Raw genomic sequence first — 24,542 nt, forward strand, 5'->3', positions numbered from 1 at the left:
GGCCCAAACTTTTGCACACGAAGGTAAATAAATGACATTTACAAAGAGAGTTTTGACCTTGAGACTGACATGAAATCGTCAGCGGCTGTTCCTGCTCGCCGCAGTATGAAGACTTTAGATTTTAATGGCACCGTGACCTTTAGCTCCGACACCGGTGAGACTCTGAGAATAGATACATCGTCAGGATGTTGTGAAGGCGTGACGAGCGCTGCAGCCTCTAGAGGCCACTAGAGAGGCTTCAGGGTCGACTTCGTGGTCGCGAGCTTTCATTGGTCATTGGCTGTTTTCATGAGTTGAGGTGTGGTGCAAAAAAAGAGACGAAAAGGAAACACAGAGCACCTTAAAAAAGAGCCAAGACACCAAATTCTTTCTCAAAGCAAGTTGTATTCAACACATCTGTGAATATTGTGACAGCTTACAGAGGTTTCAGCAGAGATTTAGGAGAATCTGGTCGGAGACAAAATGTTTGTGCGATAACACGAAGACGTGTCCGGTCGGGCTGCAGCGAAAATGACGGATCGGCTTCGAAGGTGGTGCAAGTTGGCAGCCAGAGCTGCTCTTTCCGGGCCCAGTGACATCGGAGGAGCCGTTTGGACCGGAGCACCAGTTCTTCATCCGCTCTGACACACACACACACACACACACACACACTGTGCGACGGCCGCTTCACACGCCTCCCGTCAAATCCGCTGCATCAGTGGAATCTATGTCCTCTTTGTCCTTCTCCATCGGGGGGGAGGACGGAGCGAGCGCAGAGAGCCCCGGCGGCCATCTTAAGATTCGAGAGCAGAACTCCCGGCAGAGGGGGGGAGTGGAGAAAGTGCGGCGTTTCTCCAGAATAGTCAGATCACTAGGTCAGGAAGCTCATCAGCTGACGGCAGCTCAGTAAAACCACAGAAAACATCCAGACCGTCACTTTCTGCTGATCCCTCTCAAAACACAACAGGGTTTAGATCGATTTCCCAAAGAACCCTGAGAGAAACACTGCTCTTCTTTAAAGTCCCAGAAACTGTTTCTTTAATAGACATGATTCAACGCCTTTAACGTCACGTCACTGAATTTACAGGAGCTTCGGAAGAAACCGCGATGTGTTTTCTAGAAGGTGCTGGTTATGCTCCAGTAAAAGACCAGATAGTTTAATAATTCACCGCCGCGTGTACTGATATTCACTGGACTCACATTGTGAGGAGCAGGGCCGGGTATCATCTGAAGTCGTTTTGAAATGTATTCATTTCTTTGAGTGGGAATTTAGAAATGCTGCAGACAGTTTATCTTTCCAAATTCTGGATTAGTCTCGTTATTTTCTTGATTAATGGATCAATTACAGTCTCGTAATTGAGTGCGTTTTTTTTTTTTATTATTATTTTTCACACAGCGCAGTATTAGTACTTTTACTTAAGTAAAGGATCAGAAAATAGTGAGACACAATTACCGAGGGCCCAAAGCGACACCGTCACGATGAAATATACCGTTGGCTACTTTAATCTACGAGAGAGCGTCACAATTTATAAGCTCTCAAAACACTGTCACATAAACGTGGAGTAGATGTAGAAAATGTGATGAAAAGAAAACACTCGGGTGAAGTTTCTCAAACTGGAGTAAATGTACTCGGTAACGTTCCAGCACTGATTAGTACAAACGCGGGGCCTAAAATATCCAGTGTCCTCTGAGGGTTCGCTACCCAGACCTACTGCTTGGATGCTCATGTTGTGCTGTTGGTTTATCAACTTTCAGTCGCCGTCGTCGTCGTCCCACCAACTAACCCCGCCTCTATCTGTCGTCATTCAACCGCCACCGGCCCGCGCTAGCGTTTTTTCCCACGCGTGTGGTAGGAGTCTCGCAAGTAACTTTCCAGATTTAACACATGGAGGTGAAATGAACTTTTACGTCGGCGGGTGTTCCAGCCCACGTTGCTTGGGCCTCGTGAGGTCCCGTGACACCAGACGTAGAAAGAACGTGTTCCAGTATGAAATATTTCTCTGGCACAGGCTTTGACGGCATCGCGTCTCTATTTTCTCTCTGTCCGTAAACCTCGGTGAAGCTCGCCATCTCTCCCGTTTTCTCTTGTCTGAAGCAAGTTGAAGGCGAAGCTTAAAAGGGTGCAGTCTGCCGTTTCCTTCCAGCCCAGCAGTAGAAATCAGCAGAGAGGGTATTGCACGGACATCACGTAAAGCAGGGAAAGTCCCAGGCGCCTGCCGGTCCCCCGAGCTCATCATTCATCAGTTCTCAGCAGCGTTCAGAGCAGCGCAGGCAGGTCGTTCTCTCCGGCCTGGACACTGGCCGGAGGGATGAGGGAATGCAAATTAATCAGCCGAAGACTTAAAACCCCTCTCGATTCCTCCAGAGTCCAGGACAGAGTGAAACGACGTTTTTTTTTTTCCTCCCCCACTCCTTTTCTTTCAGCTTTTCCAGTGGATTTGAGAGCCAGAAGGAACCCTGCCGTCCTCTCCTGCAGTTCAGGGTGACGAACACCGGGTGGCAACGTTTCCTCGCCATCAGCTGGAGCTGCTGCCCTGCTGCCCGGTGGACACTGAAACACACAGACACATAAACATGAAGGTACAAATAAGGCCACTCAGCATAAACCCCCCGAGACCCGTTTGTAGGGAGGTCGCACAACAGAGAAGAGAACCATCAAACCCGAACTCATTTAAAGTAGAAGTCTGGTGATTCTTCACATTTCTTCTTCTCAACAAATCCAATGTGCAGCGTCAAACCAACGACAAAGTGACGTGTTCCTTCATCACCATGAACACGCACACACACACACACACACACACACACACACACACACACACAGACACTGTAGTTTATTTTGACTCAGTCCCACACACACACACACACACACACACACACACACACACACAAACACACACACACACACACACACACACACACACACACACACACACACACCGTCCTGCTGCCAAAAAAATACGCACTTCACCCCCTCATGTGGATTAATCCACGGCTGAAAATAGTCCCCAACACATGCGCTAGCTGTCCAGCTGTTTTAGGAAATTACTGGGCCCTTTTTAAAAATGAAACTAATATCCGAGGTGTTTTTAAAGTGTCCGTCTCGAGGATTTTCATTTCAGGGATCAGGTAACAACGGTGACTGAGCCTGTGGCCGCTGATGACAGAACTGCCGTATTAACACATCTGTAGTTTTACGAACTGGGCGTCTGTGGCGACACTCAAGGAAAAAAACGCCGCTCTGAGTTACTGCCGATGCAAACTGAACATTTCCCTCACTCTAGAAAACCAGGCGACGCTCGTCCCGGTCGTCTCTGGCCAGCGGATCAGTCTGACGCGGCGCAGGGAGCGACGGCAGCAGGGGCAGCCGCCTCGGCGAGGCGCGAGATGACGAGCTGCGGGCGACAGGCCGCGCACCTTCCGCCTCCTCGACCAGGTAACCGGCTCCCGTCGCCGCGTCCCGCTGTTCGCAGACTCGGGCCGTGTGCGGCGTTCGAATCGGATCGCGGTCGCTCACAGAGCGATGGACAAAGGCCAAGTGTCGTAGTTTGTTTTTGCTGGGACCTGTAGTGTGAAACCTCATCTGCTGTTACCACCGGTAACCACAGGTGTCACCAAATCAAGCAGGACTCAGATCTTCCCCACTGGCGCTTTAACGTTGAGCTGAAACGATTAGTTGATCAATAAAAAATTAACAGCTAGCAACTATTTTGATAATCGATTAATCGCAGAAGTGATAAATCCTGGTTCCAACTTCTCACTTTTGAGCAGTTGCTTTTTGTGCTTGTGTGATAGTACGATTTTGTTTTTGGGTTTTTTAATGGTTTATAGGACAAAACAAGCTACAAGAACTTCTAACGGGGATTCTTGACTATTTTCTGACATTTTATATTGGTTCGGGTCTGAATGTGGGATTTGCTGACGATAAGAAGAAAGTAGAACAATACCAGACATATTACACGACAACTACATTTATACAAATTATTGATAAATGAGTCAAATTAATATTAGTTTTAATGAAACCAGTGGGGTCATTAATTAGAACAGTACATTACAAAACAAAGGTCAATGGTTTTTTATTAATGATTCTTTGCAAAACATTTTGGGCCGCATCTCTTGTGCTTACATTATAATTCATCTTTACGATACGGACGTACGAACGATTTTGATTTTTGTACATTGTACTGGTAAATGTTTTCCACGGAGGTTTAAATATCATGCTTGGGTTCAGATCGGATCAGTGCTGTAACCGCACTATGTGCTTTTCACGCTTCCCAAGGGGCCATGAAGAATTGTGAACCAAACTTCTGATCAAGAACCAGTGGAACCCACTGGTTATTCAGTTACAGGCTGTGAAGACGTGGTAGATCTCTACACAGTATGAAGTTGTTTTAAATGAGAGAAAGTCAATATGACATGAGGGAACCAAAGGTGGACAACTGCTGTAAATAATTTCTGTTGAAGGAGTGAATTTATGGAACAGTGGGGACTGGAAATGTGGAGCACGTCTATGAAGCGTTTCAGATGAATTTAATGAAGAAATATAAAAACGTATCATCAAAATGGAACACTGACCATACTATGTCAGGGACAATGCTAAATTTTGTCTGACTTTTTGATGTTATAACGTTATGTATTGTAAAAAGAGGAGGCACAACAAGGTTTGGTTTGAGCCGTCGACTTTTTCCACCTGTTGCTGCCTGTTGGACGTGACCGTCCCCTTGTGCCGTCAGAGCGTCGCGGTGTGAACGGCTCTGATCCCCAGAGGAAAGCTGAGCTGTAGTATGCACCCGCCGAACCCCTGCGGCATCGGCGGGTAACTAGTGGAGCTAGCTAACCAGCTCTGTCGACGACCTCAGCTACGGCCGGTCTCCGTCAGCCTGTTAAGACTGGCTAACGTTGATGGCTGCGGTAAAGAGCAGTGACGGTACAGCTCCTGGAGCCACATCCACAGCGGCAGCTCGGCCTAAATGCTCAATCTGGAGTGTCACATCATCTCCCCTTTCTGTGGTATCTGCAGAGCGGTTCCCTGAACTGGGTTGGACCAGCAAGTTCCCATTTTGACCCCTCAGGGGCTCCGTAGTCTAATTACCTCTGGACTGGGATAGACGCCAACGTTCATTTACTGTATGTGGTGCAATCACTTGTTGGTTATGCTTTTGAGTATTTCTGGATCTGGCTTGTAGAGAGAGAGTAGCTCAAGAACTCAAGGAATCCAAATAAACAAAGATTCTTCAGCTCTGTGTGTGTGTGTGTGTGTGTGTGTGTGTGTGTGTGTGTGTTTGTACCTGTCAAGTCTCTGAAGCGTCTCTTGGCCTCGGCTCTCTCCTCGGAATCAAAATACCAGACTGTGATGGCGTACCTGGAACGCAGACAACACTGTTTACTAAAGCCCCGAGTGACAGGTGAGAGCTCAGGACATTAGTGGCTTTACATTCTTTGATGAGACTACAGACTCACACCAGCAGGTGGCGCCAGTTATCTGTAGATGGAGTTTTTTCTCATTAAAAACACCAGCAGTTCATTTTCAGTTTTATATACATCAGGAACAAATTATTTAGCATTTACTTGACTGTGACGTGTTCGATTAAAAGTCACTCAGGTTACGTACAATGTATTCAATGTGTGTGTTTTTTTTTGTTTTTAAAATCACTGCAGGTGAAAATCAAGTGTTTGTTCACGTCATCTGTAAATTATTGAACCACATTCATTTAAGTTTCACTACATTCGCAGGAAGACGTGTGTTTCCGAACCCGTCAAAACATCAAGATTTCCTGATGTAAACAAACCTTTCACAGCATCGGGAAACGTGAATAACTTGAATGTAGTTTGGTCTTTATTTTGATCACCAACTGTGACTTTCAGCGCGGTTCTGAGGTTCTCTTACTCCTTTACTAGACTTCCTACTCTTCCTACGTGCAATATGGAGTACTGGTACAGTTTATGGAGATTTAAAGTATGTGAATTCACCTAAGTAGTATTTTGGAAGCAAAAGTTTTACTTTTGTTTTTTTAAATTTTAATACTTTTTACACTACGATATTGTTTCTATTACTTTTCTATTACTTTAACGAAGATCTGAGCTCTTATTTTAAAGAGGAAAATGAGTTAATTGTCGAATGGAGGCCGTCTTATATTCGGGCCAGTGCACGTGTATTTCTATGGACAGAGCAGAGACAAAAAGTCATTCAGTAAACCGAGATTTAGGTCAGGTGACTCTTCAAAAGTTATTTTCAGATCATGACATGTGAACTGAAACAGGAAAAGTTGCACTAGATTCATCAAGTGAATGTCCAAGTCCTTTGGGTATAAAAAAAAAAAAACAACTCATCAATCAATTCATCAATAATCCCGGATGGGAGATTTGAAAATGAGGTGGAGGATGTTTCACTTATTAAACCCTAAAAAGAAATATATTCTTGAAGAGACATCTGCCCTTCGCCCCAACATGTTACTGAATCCGCCAAATCTCCTCCTGTCAGTTGTCAGGATTAGTAAACGACTGATTAATTAGTGGGTTGGTCGGTTGGTTGGTTGGTTACCTGGTGGCGTAGGAGGGCTGCACCTCATGTGGGTTCCTTCGGTCGGACCAGAAGAAGAGCAGCCGGTCAAAAAGCGGTTTGATGTCGGCTACGTAGGATTTGCCTTCAGGAAAGATCCTGAGGACGCCGCCGTGCTCCTGATACACAACAACAACAAGGTAACACAAAGGTCAGCTGTTTACTTTACAAAGCCAAGTGTTCTTCTTTACATTACATCTGGAAATGATTGTTAAACCTGAAATCAAACATAAGTCACCAGATCAAGTGAAAGCCTGATCACTGTTCCCGCCAACAGGGAGGTTGCGTTTTCACCTGTTTGTTGGTTGGTTGGTTGGTTTGTTCGTCAGCAGGATCACACAAAAACTGCTGAATCGATTTGCACCAAACTTGGTGCAGGGATGGGGCCCGGGCCAGGGAAGAACCCATTACATTTTGGTGTGGATCCGGTTAACGGGGCAGATCTAGGAATTTTTTTTTAAATCACTTTCCGTAAGGGCATTTCCCCCCCCATTTTCGTCAATATTTGGCGTTGGTGGAGCGATTCGCTCCGTTCATTGGTGCCATTCCGGCTATGTTTTGTCAGCAAGGCTTGACAAATTCCCACCGGTCCTGATCCCTTCCTCTGATATTATCATCAAGTCAAGGCAAGCCCTTTTATGTCAATATCATCAAAACGTGTTTTAAAAAGAGAACAAAAAGTCAGAAACCTTTCGTTTTCCTTTTTCCACGTCAGATGGGAAGTTTTAAAATCTGTATTATAATCACATTCTTCAATTCCCGGATCTCTAGCTTTTAAAATTAGTAACTGTAGGCCAGAGGTCACAGAAGCCTCAGACGAACAGAATATAAACGTAAGTTCAGTAACGGGCAGAGGTCCTTGAACGCACCTTGGCGTTCCAGTTCTTGTTGAGGTAGTAGATGCAGGTGATGCAGCGTCCGTCTAAGTTCGGGTTGTCCACATGTTTGACGTAACCTGCTCCGTTTCCGGGGTAACACGCCACCATGGCCTAGAGACACACACAGACAAGATACATTTGATTAGACCGCCACAGGAATGAAACGAGACATAAATGAAAAAGACACAAAAGCAGCAATCCGGCAGGTTAGATGAAGGTATTAAAACACAGACAGATATCGTAAGAAGAGATTCAAAACAACCGCACGTTTTTTACAGCTCAAAATGCCCAGTATCACAATTCAGTGGGCGATGAGTTTGCCCTTTGCAGGACCCTGCTGCTGACCGTTCCCCAGAGTTATCATTGACAAAGACTGAGGAGGAGGAGAAGGGACAACGGAAGAGACAGGAGAAAATGGGACAAAAAAAAAAAGGAAAATTTGAAAAAAACACTTTGCCGATTACTCACTAAAATGCCATTTGTGTGTATCGAACTGTTGAAGATCAGTTATGTTGACATATGTGATTACAAGAACTTCCTCTGCGTGTTTGCTAATATTTCTTGTGAAAATCAGGGCTGAGTGTTGTGGTTGTGCGCCTACGGATTCAGTTGCACGTCCACAAATTGCATCCATGCGTTGATGCGTGTATGTCTTTGTGTGTGTGTGTGTGTCTGTGTGTGTGTGTGTGTGTGTGTGTGTGGGGGGGTTGTAGGGTGTACGTGCAGCTGGTCAGTGTTTGGAGGAAACTGGATCGACCACGTTTGTAGCTGCAGCAGTGATAAGAGATGTCGAGGCCTTTATGGCTCTGCAGAGACCGACAGTGTGAGGACTCAGGAATCCATTTTAAGATTCATGATCTCATCCTGATAGCCCCGCCCGCCAGAGTGACTGACAGCTCCTCTGCTACTGGGACGAACGACAACTGAATCCGAGTCCGTAACGTTTTCTGATGCCGTTAAAAGCTTCGTTTACATCAGTCCTGCTTGTAAACGCTGCATGAAAACATTTTCGACATTCACACTTGTGACAATCTTGAACAGTTTGTGGAAAAACTAGTCAAGTTTCTGTCCAAGGTATCAAACCCGGTACCGCACTAAAATTTACTCAGGTAGAGGAAAAGTCACAATGACTGTTTAAAGTTAAAGTAAAACACTAAAACCGTAGTTTGACATAAATCTCAAGTCAAGGTCCACTTACTGGCTTTTTCAGGAGCTTTCAACAGCATCTCAGTCCTCTGAAGAAGACCATGAGGTGACGCTGAAAGCTTTTTTGTCACGCTTTACGGAAAATAATCACAAATAAAAAAGCATTTCCATTGATATATTCATATAGTTTATATACTTTACATGAAATTAAAATGTGACTATTATTAGCCCTGTCACGCAGTTTTCAAAAGATTATTCTATCATGAACTTTATTCTGTCGCCATGCGTTTGTTTATCAATTTTTACTTTTTAGCCAGCGTTGGACAAAAAGTCAATCGAGTGCACAGAGAGCAAAAATCTGAACTTCTGCATTTCGATGACAGCCGTGGAAACTCCATGTCTGATGAAGATCATGTGACGCGATCGAAAGCTCATGTCAACTGCTGTTTCCAGGACCGAGAACGAACTGCGAAACTCAACGTTATTCTTATACTATCGATACAATCAAGGTTGGGTTTCAGTCACGCAGTTAATTACAAAATATGTGATAGCTGTTATCACGTAAACATTCTGAATCTGACACAGACGACAACGCACCCGGGACAGTTACCTGCAAAATCTGTCTGCACCCTGGCCTTTCCGTTACTGGACGGTTGTATTTTGATTGAAAAGAAAAGAAAAAAAATATGTATACAACTTGTTTTTTTTGTTTTGTTTATTTTATTTAATATCTGAAATAAAAAGCACTAGACTCCTGCTGTTTTTTTTAATTAAAAAAAACTATAAAACAAATGAGCCCTTGTATGTCCGAATGCGGTTCTGTTTCAGATTATAACTAATACTTGTAAATATACTTGCAATTGAAATACTGAAAATTGAAAATTGCCCTGAAACCTAAATCAAATCAAATCAATCGACTCTAGACGTGCTTACACAGGCAAGAACAACGACAGAAAATGATTTTAACTTCTGAGATTGAACGCTGAGAACTCACAAGAGCTCGCAATAAAAGCCACGGAGGGAATTAGTTTGTGTCTTTGTGAAAGGGAAACATTTTGCGAACAGGCTGGGGAGGGTTTCCCTGCGCCCCCGCCCTGCAGCACTGCGACCTTTTCACCCAAACACGAAGCGTCTGATAAGATGAGAGCAGCAGGCGACTATCAGACACGAGACTCTGTGTCAAAGTCAACAAAGTCTCACACTGTGGATTTCCTGCCAGGAAAAAACAAAGAGCGGCCGCCAAGAAGAGCTGACCCCCCCGTCAGCAACGCGCACGACCCCCCGTAGGGTTATTACTGCTCATTTCCCCGATGGGGCTTCGTATTATTCAACCATTTTATTTTATCACCTATCGACTGGCTCAGGTGTTCGTGATATGGGGCTGTTTAACAACAACTGGAGCCACAGGCTGCAGAGACTTCAAAATCACGACATGTGACAGAAACAAACCTAGAAGATGCAGGAGTTTACTGCCTTCAAATACACGACAATGAAAAGTCTGCATCCAAATCTAGACCATCATTCGTAAGGATTAAGGCTGGAAAATCTGAATAAAAGATTTTCTAATTATAGTCATATCAGCATTTAAGGCTGTTAAGATAAATGGGTAACAGTGATCACACTACCGAGGAAAGAATGTACAGTGTATCAGAGATCTTGTATTACTTTGTTTATGGAATAGATCAACATCTGCGCTAAAAGAAGCCCAAAAGATGTCAACGAAGACGGGTGACACACCAGCATCAGCTGACACATCAACGGTGTTCCCATCACTGTTTGTCTCTGAGACGCTGAGGATACTACAGAACGCTATCATAATGAAAAGAGCAACAAAGTGTGCGGACTTGGTTCTAGTTTTAAAAAGACGACAGAGATCAGCAGAAGGATCAATCATCCCGTTGAGTGGAAGAAAATCTTGCTTTCCAAAAAGCAAAAGATGCCACGTTTTCTTGCCGCGAGACTCATCCCTCTCAAATTAAAGTGAATAAATACAAAAGGGACTAAAAATAAATGTCTTTAATAATGTATAGAATAATTTAAACATCTCTATTTGATGAAATAGACATTTAACAGAAAGAGAATACTTCATATCCATGTGAAGACATTTTCATTTTATCGCTGAGCTCTATCATCAAACAGGGTCGGGAAGACTACCCCTTGTTAAAAAGACACGTTTGTTAACCATAACTCTCCAAAAGACGTAGCAACAACACTGATTTACACCAAACCGCATCATCTGACGTCAGTGCCGCCACCTCAACCTGATCCTTAGACACAGATCACACGCAACCCCCCCCCTCCGAGTACGCGTGTAACCTGATTAAAGAGCAAACACGGTTTTGTGTGTATACGTGGACGCAAAACTGCATCCAACTGATGTCAGCGGCATCACCTGCGGCCATGTCGTCGGTGACATCCCCTTTGTCTCCAGATCTTTTGTTGTGAAACGGCTCGTATTGTGAAACAAAAGTGTGCAAGGAGCTGTATGCCTCTGCACACTCCCTAAAATCTCACATCCTGTTCACTTCCTTTTCTGTACATCATCAACACACACACACACACACACACACACAACACTACACACAGGAAGGTCACAGTGGAAAATTAACCCTCATCAAGACACACGGCTCCTGAATGCAACATCAGCAACAGCTAACAACAACCCCACCCTTTAGTAACCTCATCGACGTCAGCGTTTACCACCTGACGTGCGTTTACACGCGGCATCTCCACTCCTGTTTGGATGCTCTTATTGCTCTCTATCGCTCTTAATGTGAAAAGGGGAGGCTTGGTGTTTTGGAGTCGGGCAGTCGAGCCCCCGTCGGCCCCCGTCAGCGTGACACCCAATGCCACGCTGCACGTATCCTAGCTGCCAATAACAACAAACCCCCAGAGCTGGTAAAGAGCGAACGAAAGCCAAAGGCAGCCTGCGCTGAGGGGGGGGGGTCATGCAAGTCTGTATACAGATGCAAACACAGACGCACACAAACACATCATCACGCAACGGAGCTGCTGTAGAGTAAAAATATGTGGTGAAACAGAGGAGGGCTGGGTGGAGAGGAAATGAAACACTGGGGAAAAAAAAAACAAGATTCAAAACAAAAGGCCTGTGAGAGCTGTTTTGAATTCAACTTTATCTTATCTTTCTGGTCGGGAGAAGGACGGAGGAGGGAGGAAGAGAGGGATCGTGGGCGTGTGATGAGGTCTGTGAAGTTGTTTGGCTGGTGTCCAGCCTGCCGACGGTTAAATGACAGAGCTACGTGTGGAGCGTGAGGCTGCAGTCTCTCTGCAGCTCCGCCTGGACCCACTACGACAACCAGAACTCATCTGGTTTCATCCACCTGAGAGCAGAGTGGTTCCCAACCTAGGAGGTCAGCACCGTCCAAAGGGCCACAGGTTAAATCTCAAAAGTCACGAGGTGATTAATAAGACAAAAAACATGCTGCTACACAGAGTTTTACTTATTTTTCTGACCTATTTAATGATACTTCCTATTTCTTGTGATATACTAGAGAAACTAAACAATGAAGACATGCAATCTTTAGCAAGGGGCTGCGACTAGGAAAGAGCGACAAAGATCGGTCAATTAATAGGCTGGTTGATCTGCAGAAATGAATTGGCAACTATTTTGACAATCAAATTATTGTACCGGTTCCAGCTTCTCAAATCTGAGGATTTCCTACTTTTCTTTGTCACACGTGACAGGACACTGAGGGTTCTTTGGGTTTTGGACTTTTGATCTGACCAAAAAAAAAAAAAAAAAAAAAAGCACTGGAAGACATCCCAACTCTGTCTTAACACAATACTTTGATGCTCCTATGTATTATTCCTCCTGTCCATACTGGCTGAGGAGTGATCCCTTCTCTGTCTCGTCTGCCGCTGTTTCAAGGTAGAAGTTTGTTTGTGTAAAGATGAACTTTGTTAGACAGGAGTCCTTTTCCAAACATTGATCAAGATAAGTCGTTGCTGATCAATTTCAACCTTGTCCTTCAGTGTAGTCTTCTTAGAAAAAGGTATCGGCGCACAGCCACTATGGACTGGAGGAATGATTACGGTAAGAGCGGACTGTTTCAACATACCTATGGCACACGTGAGTAGCGCGCTAGAAATAACAACCTTAAAAATCCAAGCCCATCCTTTTACGTGAGGCACTGAGACAGTGTACAGGTGAAGAATAAACTCGTCTGTGCTCTCCAGGGCCGGTTACCTAGTATCACCAACTGTCGAAACTAAAGTGAGGTATCATAAAAGTATTGCTTTTGTATTGCTACCATCCTATCTGGAAAAATAGACGTAGGAAAAAAAAACAACACTTGTTTTCGTTGGACGAGTGTGTACTGTACAGCCAAATGCTTTAATGTGGTGGCGAAAATTGTCCCAGTGCACATCAGAGCATGCAACTCTTTCCAATATGTAACGGCACAAAAATCCCCAAAATGTGGGAAACAAGGCTTTTACCTGAAAACCGCATGATGAACTTGTTATTTTCTGATGAAACTGAAACTACAGGATGTGTTTATTCAAAGTTTTTACTTTTCTCCAGAATAAAACTGTGGGAAGACAAAAGCGTGTTATCCTGCTTATCTTTGTAAAGTTTATTCTTCTGCATCATCTGCAGATGTGTGTGTGTGTGTGTGTGTGTGTGTGTGTGTGTTCCTGTTGTAACTAGGTTGAGCTGTTTTCTTAAGAAGTTCCATCTGATAACACACAGACACATGTGATAAGTGCTCTCTGTACACTGCTGCACGAGGATGGGGCGGGCATGCCGGGAATGTGGGTGTGTGTGTGTTTGAGTGTGCGCACGTCTGTGTGTGAGAGAGGTAAGGACACTATAATTCAGTGGGTGTGTGTATACGTGTGTGAGCGTGCGAGAGAGCATTAGTGAACGCCGAGGAGGGGTGAGGGAGTGAATAATTGAACAAGTGAATGAGTTGGAGTGTGTACGTGAGAATGTCCACTTCTACATCTGCATGCTTTCATGAGATCTCATGAACAGGAGTGTGTGTGTGTGTGTGTATCACACACATTGCTAACTATGCAATTTTTTTTTTCCTCCTCTGTTTTTCCCCAATATTATCTCATCGTGAATTTCGTCAACAAAAACTACGGCAACAAATATTCATTGACCATTTTTCCACGATAAAAACGAGACAGAGACTAAATAGGAACCTTTGGAAACAAAGACTTTGACACAATGCAAGAGACACACCGCGAAAACATGAAGGCCAGTATGTCAACGTTCATAAAAAGGTAAACTTCAAGATTAACGTACCAGTATCAAGAACTTTGGATACAGATGTAAAGATAACAGCAGTCTGGGTCGGCTAGAAACAAAAAAAGGCTAAAATGAAGCATAATCAAATGACTAAAATGTGACTAAAGCTAATATGTATATTTCCATCAAAGATAAATAACTGCAACTAACGGTTATTTTCATTATAGATCATCCACACAATATTTCCTTGATTAATGAATTATTCCATTTGGTCTATGAGATGTCAGAGAACAGTGAAAAATGCCGGTTTTAAATTTCCCACAGCCCAAGGTGACGCCTTCAGGAGGTCTTGTTCTGTGTGACCCACGGTCCGAGACCCAAAAAATATTTAGTTCACACTCATGTATGATAAAGGACCGCATCAAAACGTCACATTTAAGAAGCTGGAAGCAGCAAATATTTGGCATTTTTTGTTGAAAGAATGACCAGAATAATTATTTGAATCTCAGTATAACTGCCACTTAATGTTCTGTTAATTGATTAATCGATTCATCGACCAATCCTTGCAGCTCCACAGAAGACTAGACCTTAACTGAACAGTGCCAGACCGGTTTTAATGCGTCCGAGTGATGGGAGTACATGTGTTTGGAGTAACCGTTCCAGGGCGTTTGGTGGCAACGTCGGGGCCACCCGCCCTCGATGCTTTGCCTACCGAGCACTGCTCTGCTCTATGGTTTGCGGACGAAGGTGAAAAGTTGATCCACGTAATTCGGTTACATTTGTAAGAACAATTTACGTGTTTAATAAATGGTCTACAAGACAAGTTAGAGCAGATGTAATCAATTACATGTGGCCATTGTTAAGTGTTTATTAATGAATTTATTTATCAACTGCTATGAAGACATTTTATTATTTTTGTTTTTAATCAATACAACTCTCTAGTTGTTGATTCATCAATAAACATTTGGATCTGCTTACGATGACATTATAGTGTGTCATTAACCAATTATTGCATGTTTATATGCTGCTTGGAAAAGCAATATTCTTCAGTATGTTTTTAAAAAAAACGTCCCACATGTATTTTTCCCAGGAACAGGCGTCAGATGCTAGCGAGCATTCCCGGTAAAAACCTGGATCAACGTTCCCGGTGTACAGCCCCAGCCTGCACAGCATCAACATGTCTGTTTGGGTGGTTAGTCAACACACAGCAGCAGCTGACAACACCCACGGGACCAGAACAGCTCCAGTGAATTTCCTGTTCTTCCTGGAGCGTGTTCTGGTTTCTGAAGCCTTGGCTCAGGGCCCAGACCGGGGGTCGCTGGACTGCTATCAAAAGGCCCACACATTACAGAGAGCAGAACAACACCGAGGGACTCTCCAGTGACGCCTCGGTCATTTCGGCATGTTTCCACACGAAGCAGACCAAGTAAAAAACAGAAAATCTCCGGGCAGGCTGGCCCAAATTCAGGCAGAAAACTGAGGTTGGTTTTATAGATTCCAGTTGAGCTCATTGCTCTTCTTGTGGAACATAACGCAACAGTCCTCTCTAATCAACGCTATGTGAAAATATCCTTTTTAACCGCTGTTGACAACACGTCACTGTTCAACACATCCCTAATTAAGTGTGGTGCGCCGTCCGGCCCACTGGAACGGGCTGAGGAGGCACTGAGCGGGTACCGAGGAGGAAGGTCATCTGTGATGAGCTGAGCCGGTTAAGGACGTACCCTACACGCGTCCTCACTGTCGGACAAAACGGGAATGCACCCGGGGTCCAGTCCCGTTGACAGCCTCAGCATCACAGAATGCTCTCGCCACAACGTTTGTAACGCAGCAGTAAGCCCGAGAAACACAACGTGACAGGGTGATCCTGCAAAGCTTTACCAAAGCTCCCAGAAGTTGGTGAAGCCTGACGCCGAACTGCTGATGGAGACAAAAGGAAAACCCACTGCACGTCGGCGGTCTCCGATGCGACCGTCGTGAACAAAACACGCATCAACGGGTGAAATCTGAGCTATAAAATAAAACCCACACCGTAGGTATCCAAGGCAACACTGCTGTTTACGCCTTCCCAGGTGTTCCTATTTATCTGCTCACACGCCGTTCTCCTAAAACAACGGCCTTGCGCCACCTCTGGTCCGCCCACACAGGTGACTGAATGTTTTTTTTTTGCCTGGCTAGAGCTGTTCCCGGGGCAGTGTTGGCGTGTACGCGCTGTCCACCATCTCTGCGGGGCCCCCGTTAGCTTTATCACACCCGTTGGACACGAGGTCCGGTGACCCGGCCAAAATTCAACCTGAGCAGGGGTCTAATCGGACAGGGAAAAACCACCTGTGGAGGTCCGCAGGGCCTTCGAGGGACAAAAAACAAAACGTCAACACAAGCAGCGTTGTCCCACAAACTAATGTTTTCACTCTTATAAAGAAATTAACGTGCAGTGTGCCGGTTATGTTGCACACGTCAGTTTACTTTGCACCGCCCATGTAGAGTCTCGCTGCTAGCCACACGGTTGGCCCAGCTTGATTCGCTCATTTTCCTTTACTTGACATTTTCCCCTCTCACGCCCTGTTTAATCTCTTTACGTCTGCAGTCGCGGCGTCAGTGTTTCGCCCGTCCCTACGTCCACAAACTGACACCAAGTCGTCAGTGGTGGCCCAAGGGCTCTGACTGAATCCAAGCGGAGACACCTGGCGGGGGGACAAATTGCATTCAAAACCTTCCTTCTGCAGAAGTTCTGCCATCGAAGTGTAATTGAAGTATTAAAAGTGAAAGTACTCATAACATACTAATGTACATTATTTGATGAGATGACTCAAACCGGTGCATTGAAGTGATGTTGTTATCCGGGGTTGTGGTCGTTCTAACTGCTTCATCTACCGTCGTGTAGCATAAACTCTGGCGACGCACGAGATCCTGCGGGTTCTGCACGCCCCGCAGCACGAGGGAGGAAAAAAAACTGGCGCTTTCAGCGTTTTCCAGCTGAGCCGGTGGCTTCTTTTTTTTTTTTTAAATTGGTTTGTTTAGCTCAGCAAGAGGCAGGATTTTCCCCCTCGACCCGTTAATGGACACTCGGCTCTGAAGAATTCGGTCTGGAGTTTGTCAGAGGCGCATCAGGAAAAGAAAGAAAGAAAGAAGTCACCAGAGGGACTTTTGAGCGATCTGTCAAGTCGAGTTGGACCTAATTGAAATCCTGCTGTTAAAAATGTCAAATTCCCGGTGATTATTACAACAACGCCCACTAAAAAACTTCTCCTGCCAGATCACCGCCAACATTTCCAGGTCTCCAGACTCGGACCCGACCCGCATCGGGCTCCCGTCCGGCCTCGCTTACCTTGGACCGCTCCCGGATCGACTTGTTCCCGAGCCGGCCGGCGCACACGGAGATGAGCTTGTCGATGAGGTTGAGCAGGAAGCTGATCGCCTCGCAGCCGCGCTCGGACCCGCTCACCCAGGCGATCTTGTCCCCGCGGATGCTCCTCCGGTGGACGCCGGGGACGGAGCCGGCCAGCCGGCCGTCCTGCAGCGCTCCGGAGCGGTGCATCTCCTTCACCTGGTCCAGCACGGCGCCCCCGGCCAGCTGCCCGAGGAGACCGTCCACGTAGCAGAAGCCGCAGGACAGCAGGGCCGGGACCACCCGCTCCAGAGCCAAACGCTCCAAGTCCGTGTCCGACAGGTTCTCGATGAAAGGCATTTTAACGGCCGCGGCAATCTTGGAATAAATGGGGACCGGCGCTGGGACACCGTGCGAGTCCGCCGCGGGCTGAAAGTTGTCGGAGCCGGGTGCCTGCGGTGCGACGTGACACGCAGGCTGAGGTGAGGCGCTCTCCGCCGCCGCTTCTTCTGCACAGACTGCGGGCTCCTGCCTCTCCGGCGACTGGACTCGAGAGCAGAAATCGGTCGGCGCCGGGTCTTGCGAAACGCCTCTCGGGCCGGTCCTGCACGTCTGCGCTCACGTTACCGCCGAGCCCTGGGTGAGGAGCTGGGAGCCGGTCAAGTCGGCCGGTATGCAAATGCGCCGCTTCCGCTTAAGAATTTCAAAATGAGGGCGTTACCGACCGAGAGCGATCGGTGGTTCAGTTCGTCCTGTCTCAGAAGCACCAAGTATCGGGGTGTGTGTGTGTGTGTGTGTGTGTGTGTGTGCGTGTGTGTGTGTGTGTTCGCGCATTTTGACACGTTCCCTTTGTGAAACATGTCATTTTAACCCGGGGTGGAGTTTTAACATTCGGGCCCATTCGGTTTTCACAAAGGTCTAATAACCAGAAAAGCATCCGATTCAGTGCTGCACAAAGAATTTGTAAAATAACCGGTAGACGGGGAATTAATTAACCGCCATCCTGACGACATATCAGTCATTTTAGTCATTTATCAGGCAAACGAGCCGAAGATTTCTGGCCCGGGCCTGTTTTGGATCATCGTAAACTGGGGTTGAAGACGCCGCCCGCACGGACTGGATGGATAACTGTGCTAATATATATATAAACCGTGACGGGGACGGTGAAGCCGGAGCCCTGATCCCGCACGAGATGAAATCGGTTTGGAAAAAGAAAGAGCGGCTCGACGTTCACTCGTCCCGTCGGCTGAAACCAGCCGCCTCTTCCGGCCACCGGCCAGTCGAAGAGCACGGCCTTTACTTTGAAAAGCGCGGTCGCCCTGTTCCGGCCGCCTCGCAGCGGAGGCTGAGTGGAGGTGAACGAGGGGAGAGGAAACTGTGAGACGTGCTGGATGTGATGTTCGCTTGGGGGGGCGGCGGGTGGTGGGTCGTCCCGGACTCGACTCTGCTCCAGACTAACCCATATATACCCACTCTCTGCGCTATGGCCGTTATTAGTAAGACCACGTTAGGGCACGTGGTCATGTCAAAAGCAGAAAGTAACCCGGAGAAGCTTCAATGATCAAACCTCATCCGCCGAGAACATTCACGTTATTGTCGCTAAGTTCAATGTGTCATTGTTTTAAATAATTGAAAAACTCTCTTTAATGTTATATAAGCCGGAGTGACTGCTCTCTGTCACATGCCCGCGCACTGGGCGCGCCCGCCGCCATTGAGGACTCCGCGAGCCGCATGTAGCCCTCGCGCTCCCTCCCTCCCTCCCTCCCTCCTATCCGCGCGGAAGTAAACAGTGAACGTGAACTTGACCACGCGCCGGGCAAAAAGTGAAGAGAGCCGATAAGAGCAGACAGGCCCTGCAGGATGAGGATGATGAGGATGATGAGGACGGTGACATTAATAATTAAAACGACAATAATAACGATAATAGCTGGGAGTCACTTCCTGCTCCTGTATGTGCATATTTGGGGAAAACGCACGATATCACTGAGATGAACCCTTCTATGAAACAATGGCAGCCGTCTGCATTAAATCCGAGTTGAACTACATCGTACTCTTCGCTCTTTCTCTCTTGAGTTTTGCATTTGGTTCTATTTCCAGTCAGCTCCCCCCCACCCCACCCCCCCACCTTGGTGTAATTTCAGCTGTCGGGAAAAGCTGGGAACAGAATCTCCTAATGTCGCGCCTTAAAACCCCCTTCGGTGCTTCAGATTACTCCCTTACGCACATGGCCGTGAATATAAACCCTGAGGTCTGGAGTCCACTGTAATCCTGCCAGTTTATGTTCACTAAATTATGGAGGCATTTTTCAGGTCTCGTAGCGTTTCACTTGGCGAGACCCATTTTCTGTTTGTTTTTTTTGTCTTATACTGCAACTGGAACTTGAAGGCTGTTATACAAGTTGACATTTTGAAAAGGATTGTTAGTGCATGTATGGCTTTGCTGGAAGTCAGTTGGATGCAAAGTAAACGTTGTCCGTCTTTTTATTTCTACAAAGATTCATGACTCATGACTTCATGACTTATTAGTAATAGAAAATACACCCGGACTGTTTGTGTTCAGGGTTACATGGGGTCCTGACTAAATATAAAGGCCCCCCCTCCCCCTATTTTCTTGCTGTTTTATCAAGAGTTTCAACACGTTGAAAGCAAAACACATAAGCAAAAATACGCTCGGGCAGGAGGTCAAAGGAATGAACTATAAAAGCCAGTTGGGGTCTTTGGGCCTGACATGAACATGTTGGTGGGTCCTAAAGCGGACTGCTGTCTCTCGGTGAGGACACTAACCTTACTGTTTCTCCCTCCGATCTTCTTCTTTCCCAGCTTCTGGTCTGCGTAGGTGATCAGTTTGTCCATCCTAGACAGCAGGTAGCCGATGTTCTGGCAGCCGGGCTCCTTTCCTTCCACCCAGACAATCTGGTCTCCTCGAACACTCCTGGTGTCGTCCAGCCCCCTGCTGGCCAGCTCGCCGTCCTGCATCCTCCCGGCACGGTGGAGCTCCTGGACCTCGTGCAGGATCCGGTCACCGATTTTACTCCCAAGAAAGTTGTCGACGACGCACATGCCGTAGGCGTTCAAGCAGGGGACGATGTAGTGCAGGACCAGTCTGTGGCTGCTGCAGTACCGTCGGTCCTTGGATCTGGGGTGGACGCTCCAGGGGCGAGCGCAGCGTAGGACCCTGGCTGCATCTATCCCATCCCCGGCCATGGATCTAGCTCCGACTTTAACTGCGGCGTCATTTCTGCCTCCGAGCCCAGCTTCAATCCCGGTCCCATTTGCAGCTCCGATTTGAAGTTCGACCCCATCCCTGGCTCCAGAACTGTTTCCAATCCTTCCTGCAGCCCCGATCTCGGTGCCGTTCCTGGTTCCGATCCCAAATGCAGCTCCATCTGCAGCCCCAGCCTGGACCGCAATACCGTCCTCGACCCAGTCTACATTCTTGACCGGAATCCCAACACCATCTCCAGCCCCATCTTCAACGGGAAGTCGAGTACCGGACACAACTTTGATTCCTGTCCCAACCTGGGGCTCAACCTGAGCTCCCAAAACGGCCTCTCCAGGTCCGGCGTCAGCCCTGCTGTACCTGCACGGGGCCGGCTCATCCGGACTACCGTGGTCAGCAGAGTCATTCCCTTGTTGATGGGTTGTATTTTGAAAGCTATTTTCAGACTCAACCTTGGATTGAGGACTCATGTCTGCATGCGGTCCCATCAGAGCACTTACTTGTCCTACGCTGCTGCGCAGGGTGTTTTATAGGGAGCTGAAAGCCACCAGGAAATAAGCAGCAGGACCATACGGCACGAAGCACTGCTTCCAAAATAAAAGGACTAAAGAGCGGCAAGCTCAACTATCAATAACTCATGACGAGCTTTAATTTTAAAACTAAAAATATTGCAAGAATATAGACTGTAGATGACTTTTGTTCATCCAAACAAACGTTCACAGACAGACTTTCTGCGGGGGTGGAGTATAATAAACTCTGTATAAAAACAGTAAAAAGTCCATAAACTGAGGGAGGCCGTGAGCTCCAGAAAGAGCTAGTAAATGGACCTTTATCATCATAAAGGTCGTTTTTATTTTTTTATTTTTTTGTATATAGGCTATCAGTGCCAATATCATTAGTCTGTGAGTTTATTTTAGTCAGTTTAGAGAAAAATAATCGACAACCATACAGATAATCAATTTTATCTCCTTTATCAAGCTACAATGTCAAACATTCTTTGGATCCAGGTTCTCAAATGTCGGTTGGAGAGAACAAAACGTCTGAGGACGTCACCATGGGCTCTGGGAATTTTTCCCTATTTTCAGATATTTGATAGACTCAACGATTAATCACGTAATCAAAAAAATAATCAAGGAATTACTTAGTAACAACAAATCGTTGTTTGTTGTAGGCATACTGTAATTATTGCTTCTATTACTAAGATGTGTATGGTTGGTATTGTAAATATTATCAGTATGTGTCGGTATTATTATCTGTGCTTCATTATCAGTCACTTGTGTCAGAAACTCACTCACCCCGCCAGTTCCATTCAAGGACACCTGGAAAAGAGACCACCCTGTATCTGATAACAAAATACTTAATAAGGAACGTGTACATCAGTCATTATACTGATGCAGCCGGTGCAGGCGTGTCGCATCGTGCCCCGTCACCGCCGCGGCCCTCTCCCCCGAGCTTCATTTCTGAGGAATGTGTGTATACGTGAGGCTCCACACAGCGGCCGGCTTCCTGCTGCCAGATGAAACAGCGACGGTGTGAAAGAAGCTGTGCCAGCTCTGCCAAGGGGTCTGCTGTTAATCAGCGCGGTGACACCCGCTAACCGTCAGTCAAGGATCTGCTGTAAACTGGCTTCAGTGTAAACAGCGGATTTTTATTTTCTCTCTCCGCTCAAACACAGAGCTCAGAAATAGCAGTGACACAGAGCAAACGGTCAAACTGAAGAAGGGGGAAGTTATTTTGGTAGTTCAGATCATTTCTGTTACATGAGCTCAGACGGACGCTAGAAACTGATATAATTACATGTCAATCGACAGGAAATCACTGGGCAACTGTTTCCATTGTCAACTAGTCACTGGAGTCAATTTTTGAGCAAAAATCTCACAGGTAGTTAAATATCTTTGGGTTTTGGAAAGTTGGAAACAATTCAAAGAATTCACCCGGGACTATTTTCATTCTCGATTAGTTCGCCCATTATTTTCCAAATTAATCTTTGGCAGAACCATCGAAGTATCTCCGCTACTCTCAACCAGCCAATGATCTTGCTGTAAGCAGTTTTTGTTGGAACTCATTTCTATTGTTGAAATCAAGCTGTTGGCATCACAAACTAAATTCCCTGTACCTCCATTGTATTGGGCTGGAGACAGAAATGAAACGACGAGTCAAATAATGGATTAGTCAACCGGCAGAAAAATGAATTGGAAACTCTTTTGAAAATTGTCTAATTGCTTTTAGTCATTTATTTGAAAAGGGCTAATGACTAGGAATTGGCCAACTCTCGGATTCATACTAAGAAACGAGGAAATGCACTCTCAATTGTTCGGTGCAGTCCTAGTGATTACCAGGTAAATATGCTCTTTGGAATTTGGGTGAAATTACCGTTTAAGGCTCTAATACTCCAGCTTAATTGCTGTCACCTTCCTTTCTGAAATTTCCTACTGGGAGATGTGTTGTCCAGCTTTTAGAATTTTCCGAAATATAAAACTCAGCTTGTATTTAGCTGTTAATTACCAGGATACTTCCGAGAACAGCCTACGAAATTCGGTACTAATTATAAAGGCACATGGAGAAAGCGTTAGTTGCTACACTGAGTACCTGCAAGTTATATTTGAGTTTTAAGAAAAAAAATAGTGAATTATGTAGCAGATGAGTGAAAAATAGTTAATAAACAGACGTCGATATCCATGGCACTTTCCCAGAAAGACGAACAAAAACTGTGAATTCCTGATTAGATCGAAAATGTTCCACACTGAGTCACTTTATTTTACAGGTCCGGTCTTCCAGGTAGAAAGATGTTTGGGTGTATAACTGCTGAGTGGGTGAAACCTTACAGCGTGGAGTGTGTTTAGTTTGTTGATGATCATCAGTTTGAAAAACACAAAAGTAAGGAATATCAACTGCAGCTGAAAACTACAGCCTCAAAAACGCAATTCAACCAACAAACAGCATGTAGGTCAGTTTAATGAATATTTCCTGATCACCATGCAGCTCTATAACGTACGGCAGCTCAGAGTCACGAAGAATCCAAATTACCACTTTTTGTCTGTCTTTTTTAACAAAATTCAGGAAAACGAATTATTGATTATCGGCCGTCAGCAGCTTCAATAAAACCATTCTTTATTACTCCCGGTCTTCAAAAACAGATCAGTTGAGCTCTAAAGTAAACGTCAGGCATTATTTCTCAGATTACAGCACATACACACACTGCCAAGGAGTCAGTCATTCCTCCTCTCCCTGTCATCAGATCAGAAAGGAAACAGAGGTCTGGTTACTGGTTAACTCAGACGATGGAGCCATTCTCACGTACGCACAACAAGCTGCCGACTGGAATTTGAACCGACATCATCAGAGCCACAAAAACACACAAAACGTACATAGAGGACGGTCTGGTGTCCCTAAATATCCTCTGATTTCCACTTCTTTTTACACACAGGGCTGGACTCTAAAATGGTTTCTGCCAAGATTAGATTAACACAGTGGCACTAAACTGTTTTGACTTGTGAATCAGAATCTGGATCTTTTTTTTTTGCCATGTTTTCACTAACTCTCAATACACCTCTTCACATCGTGGAAGCCAAATGTACAGGAAGATACAAATACATACATGTAAACAAAGACTACTTTGCCTTTTCTTCATCCAGACCACATTAGACCTGATCTACCTCAAAACCCAGCGTAATCAAGGCTTGTCAAACAGGGACAAGTTTTACATGAAGACTCTAAAGACTGTTTAGAACCCAGTTTCAGATTTGTGAAACCTTTATTCCATTTTTTATGCAGAATTAAAAGTGTGATTTAACTGACTTTTATCCATCCAGACAGCACGGCAGCAGGTCTAGATCAAAAACCACTGTACTTACACCTGAAATAAGGAATTAGTTTTTTGTTTTTTTTTTTGCCACTTGCAGGCAGTGGAAACAAGTTGTGAACACAACATTGACATCGTCACCTCTTAAGTTGATATGGTGAACTTGTTATCACACTTCCACCTCCAGCAGTTACAGAGGAGCATTATCCTCCATCTGGATCTGGTGTTTGTGTCACCTGATTAATCTAAGTCCAACACTCCCTCTTCTTTTAGCTCTGGTTTTGGTCTCCACCAGCTCCTGAGGGAAATCTTTAAATGATAAAGCCACTATGTCCACCAGCTGTTCTCTGACTGTGTCTGTCTCTGTCTGTTCACTACTGGGCAGGTAGTGGACGGTGGCTTTTTACAGCGGTTTCTCT

At 45.6% G+C, this 24,542-nt stretch overlaps 1 protein-coding gene across 2 annotated transcripts; it reads right to left on the bottom strand.

Moving 5' to 3' along the window:
* Positions 1–1,354: 1,354 nt before the first annotated feature.
* On the bottom strand, positions 1,355–20,332 carry egln3 (egl-9 family hypoxia-inducible factor 3). 2 transcript variants are annotated; one of them, XM_040137175.1, is made up of 5 exons: positions 19,886–20,332; positions 7,405–7,524; positions 6,518–6,654; positions 5,265–5,338; positions 1,355–2,530 (listed from the first exon to the last, which is right to left on the bottom strand). In XM_040137175.1, the coding sequence occupies exons 1-5, from the start codon at positions 20,303–20,305 to the stop codon at positions 2,496–2,498; spliced, it is 786 nt and encodes a 261-aa protein (XP_039993109.1). In that variant the 5' UTR covers positions 20,306–20,332; the 3' UTR covers positions 1,355–2,495. The 2 variants fall into 2 exon arrangements, with proteins under 2 accessions (XP_039993109.1, XP_039993110.1); XM_040137176.1 differs by lacking the exon at positions 19,886–20,332 and adding an exon at positions 17,103–18,291.
* Between the last annotated feature and the right edge of the window lie 4,210 nt (positions 20,333–24,542).

The sequence above is a fragment of the Xiphias gladius genome, chromosome 10 (genome assembly GCF_016859285.1).
Source record: "Xiphias gladius isolate SHS-SW01 ecotype Sanya breed wild chromosome 10, ASM1685928v1, whole genome shotgun sequence".
Lineage (NCBI taxonomy): Eukaryota > Metazoa > Chordata > Actinopteri > Istiophoriformes > Xiphiidae > Xiphias > Xiphias gladius.

Coding starts and splice junctions, on each gene's coding strand:
- egln3 (XM_040137175.1), bottom strand. CDS start 20,305: ATGGCCGGGGATGGGATAGATGCAGCCAGGGTCCTACGCTGCGCTCGC. Junction 7,525..19,885: donor TCGGAGGGAGAAACAGTAAG/GTTAGTGTCCTC, acceptor GTGTGTCTCTAG/GCCATGGTGGCGTGTTACCC. Junction 6,655..7,404: donor ACAAGAACTGGAACGCCAAG/GTGCGTTCAAGG, acceptor GTTGTGTATCAG/GAGCACGGCGGCGTCCTCAG.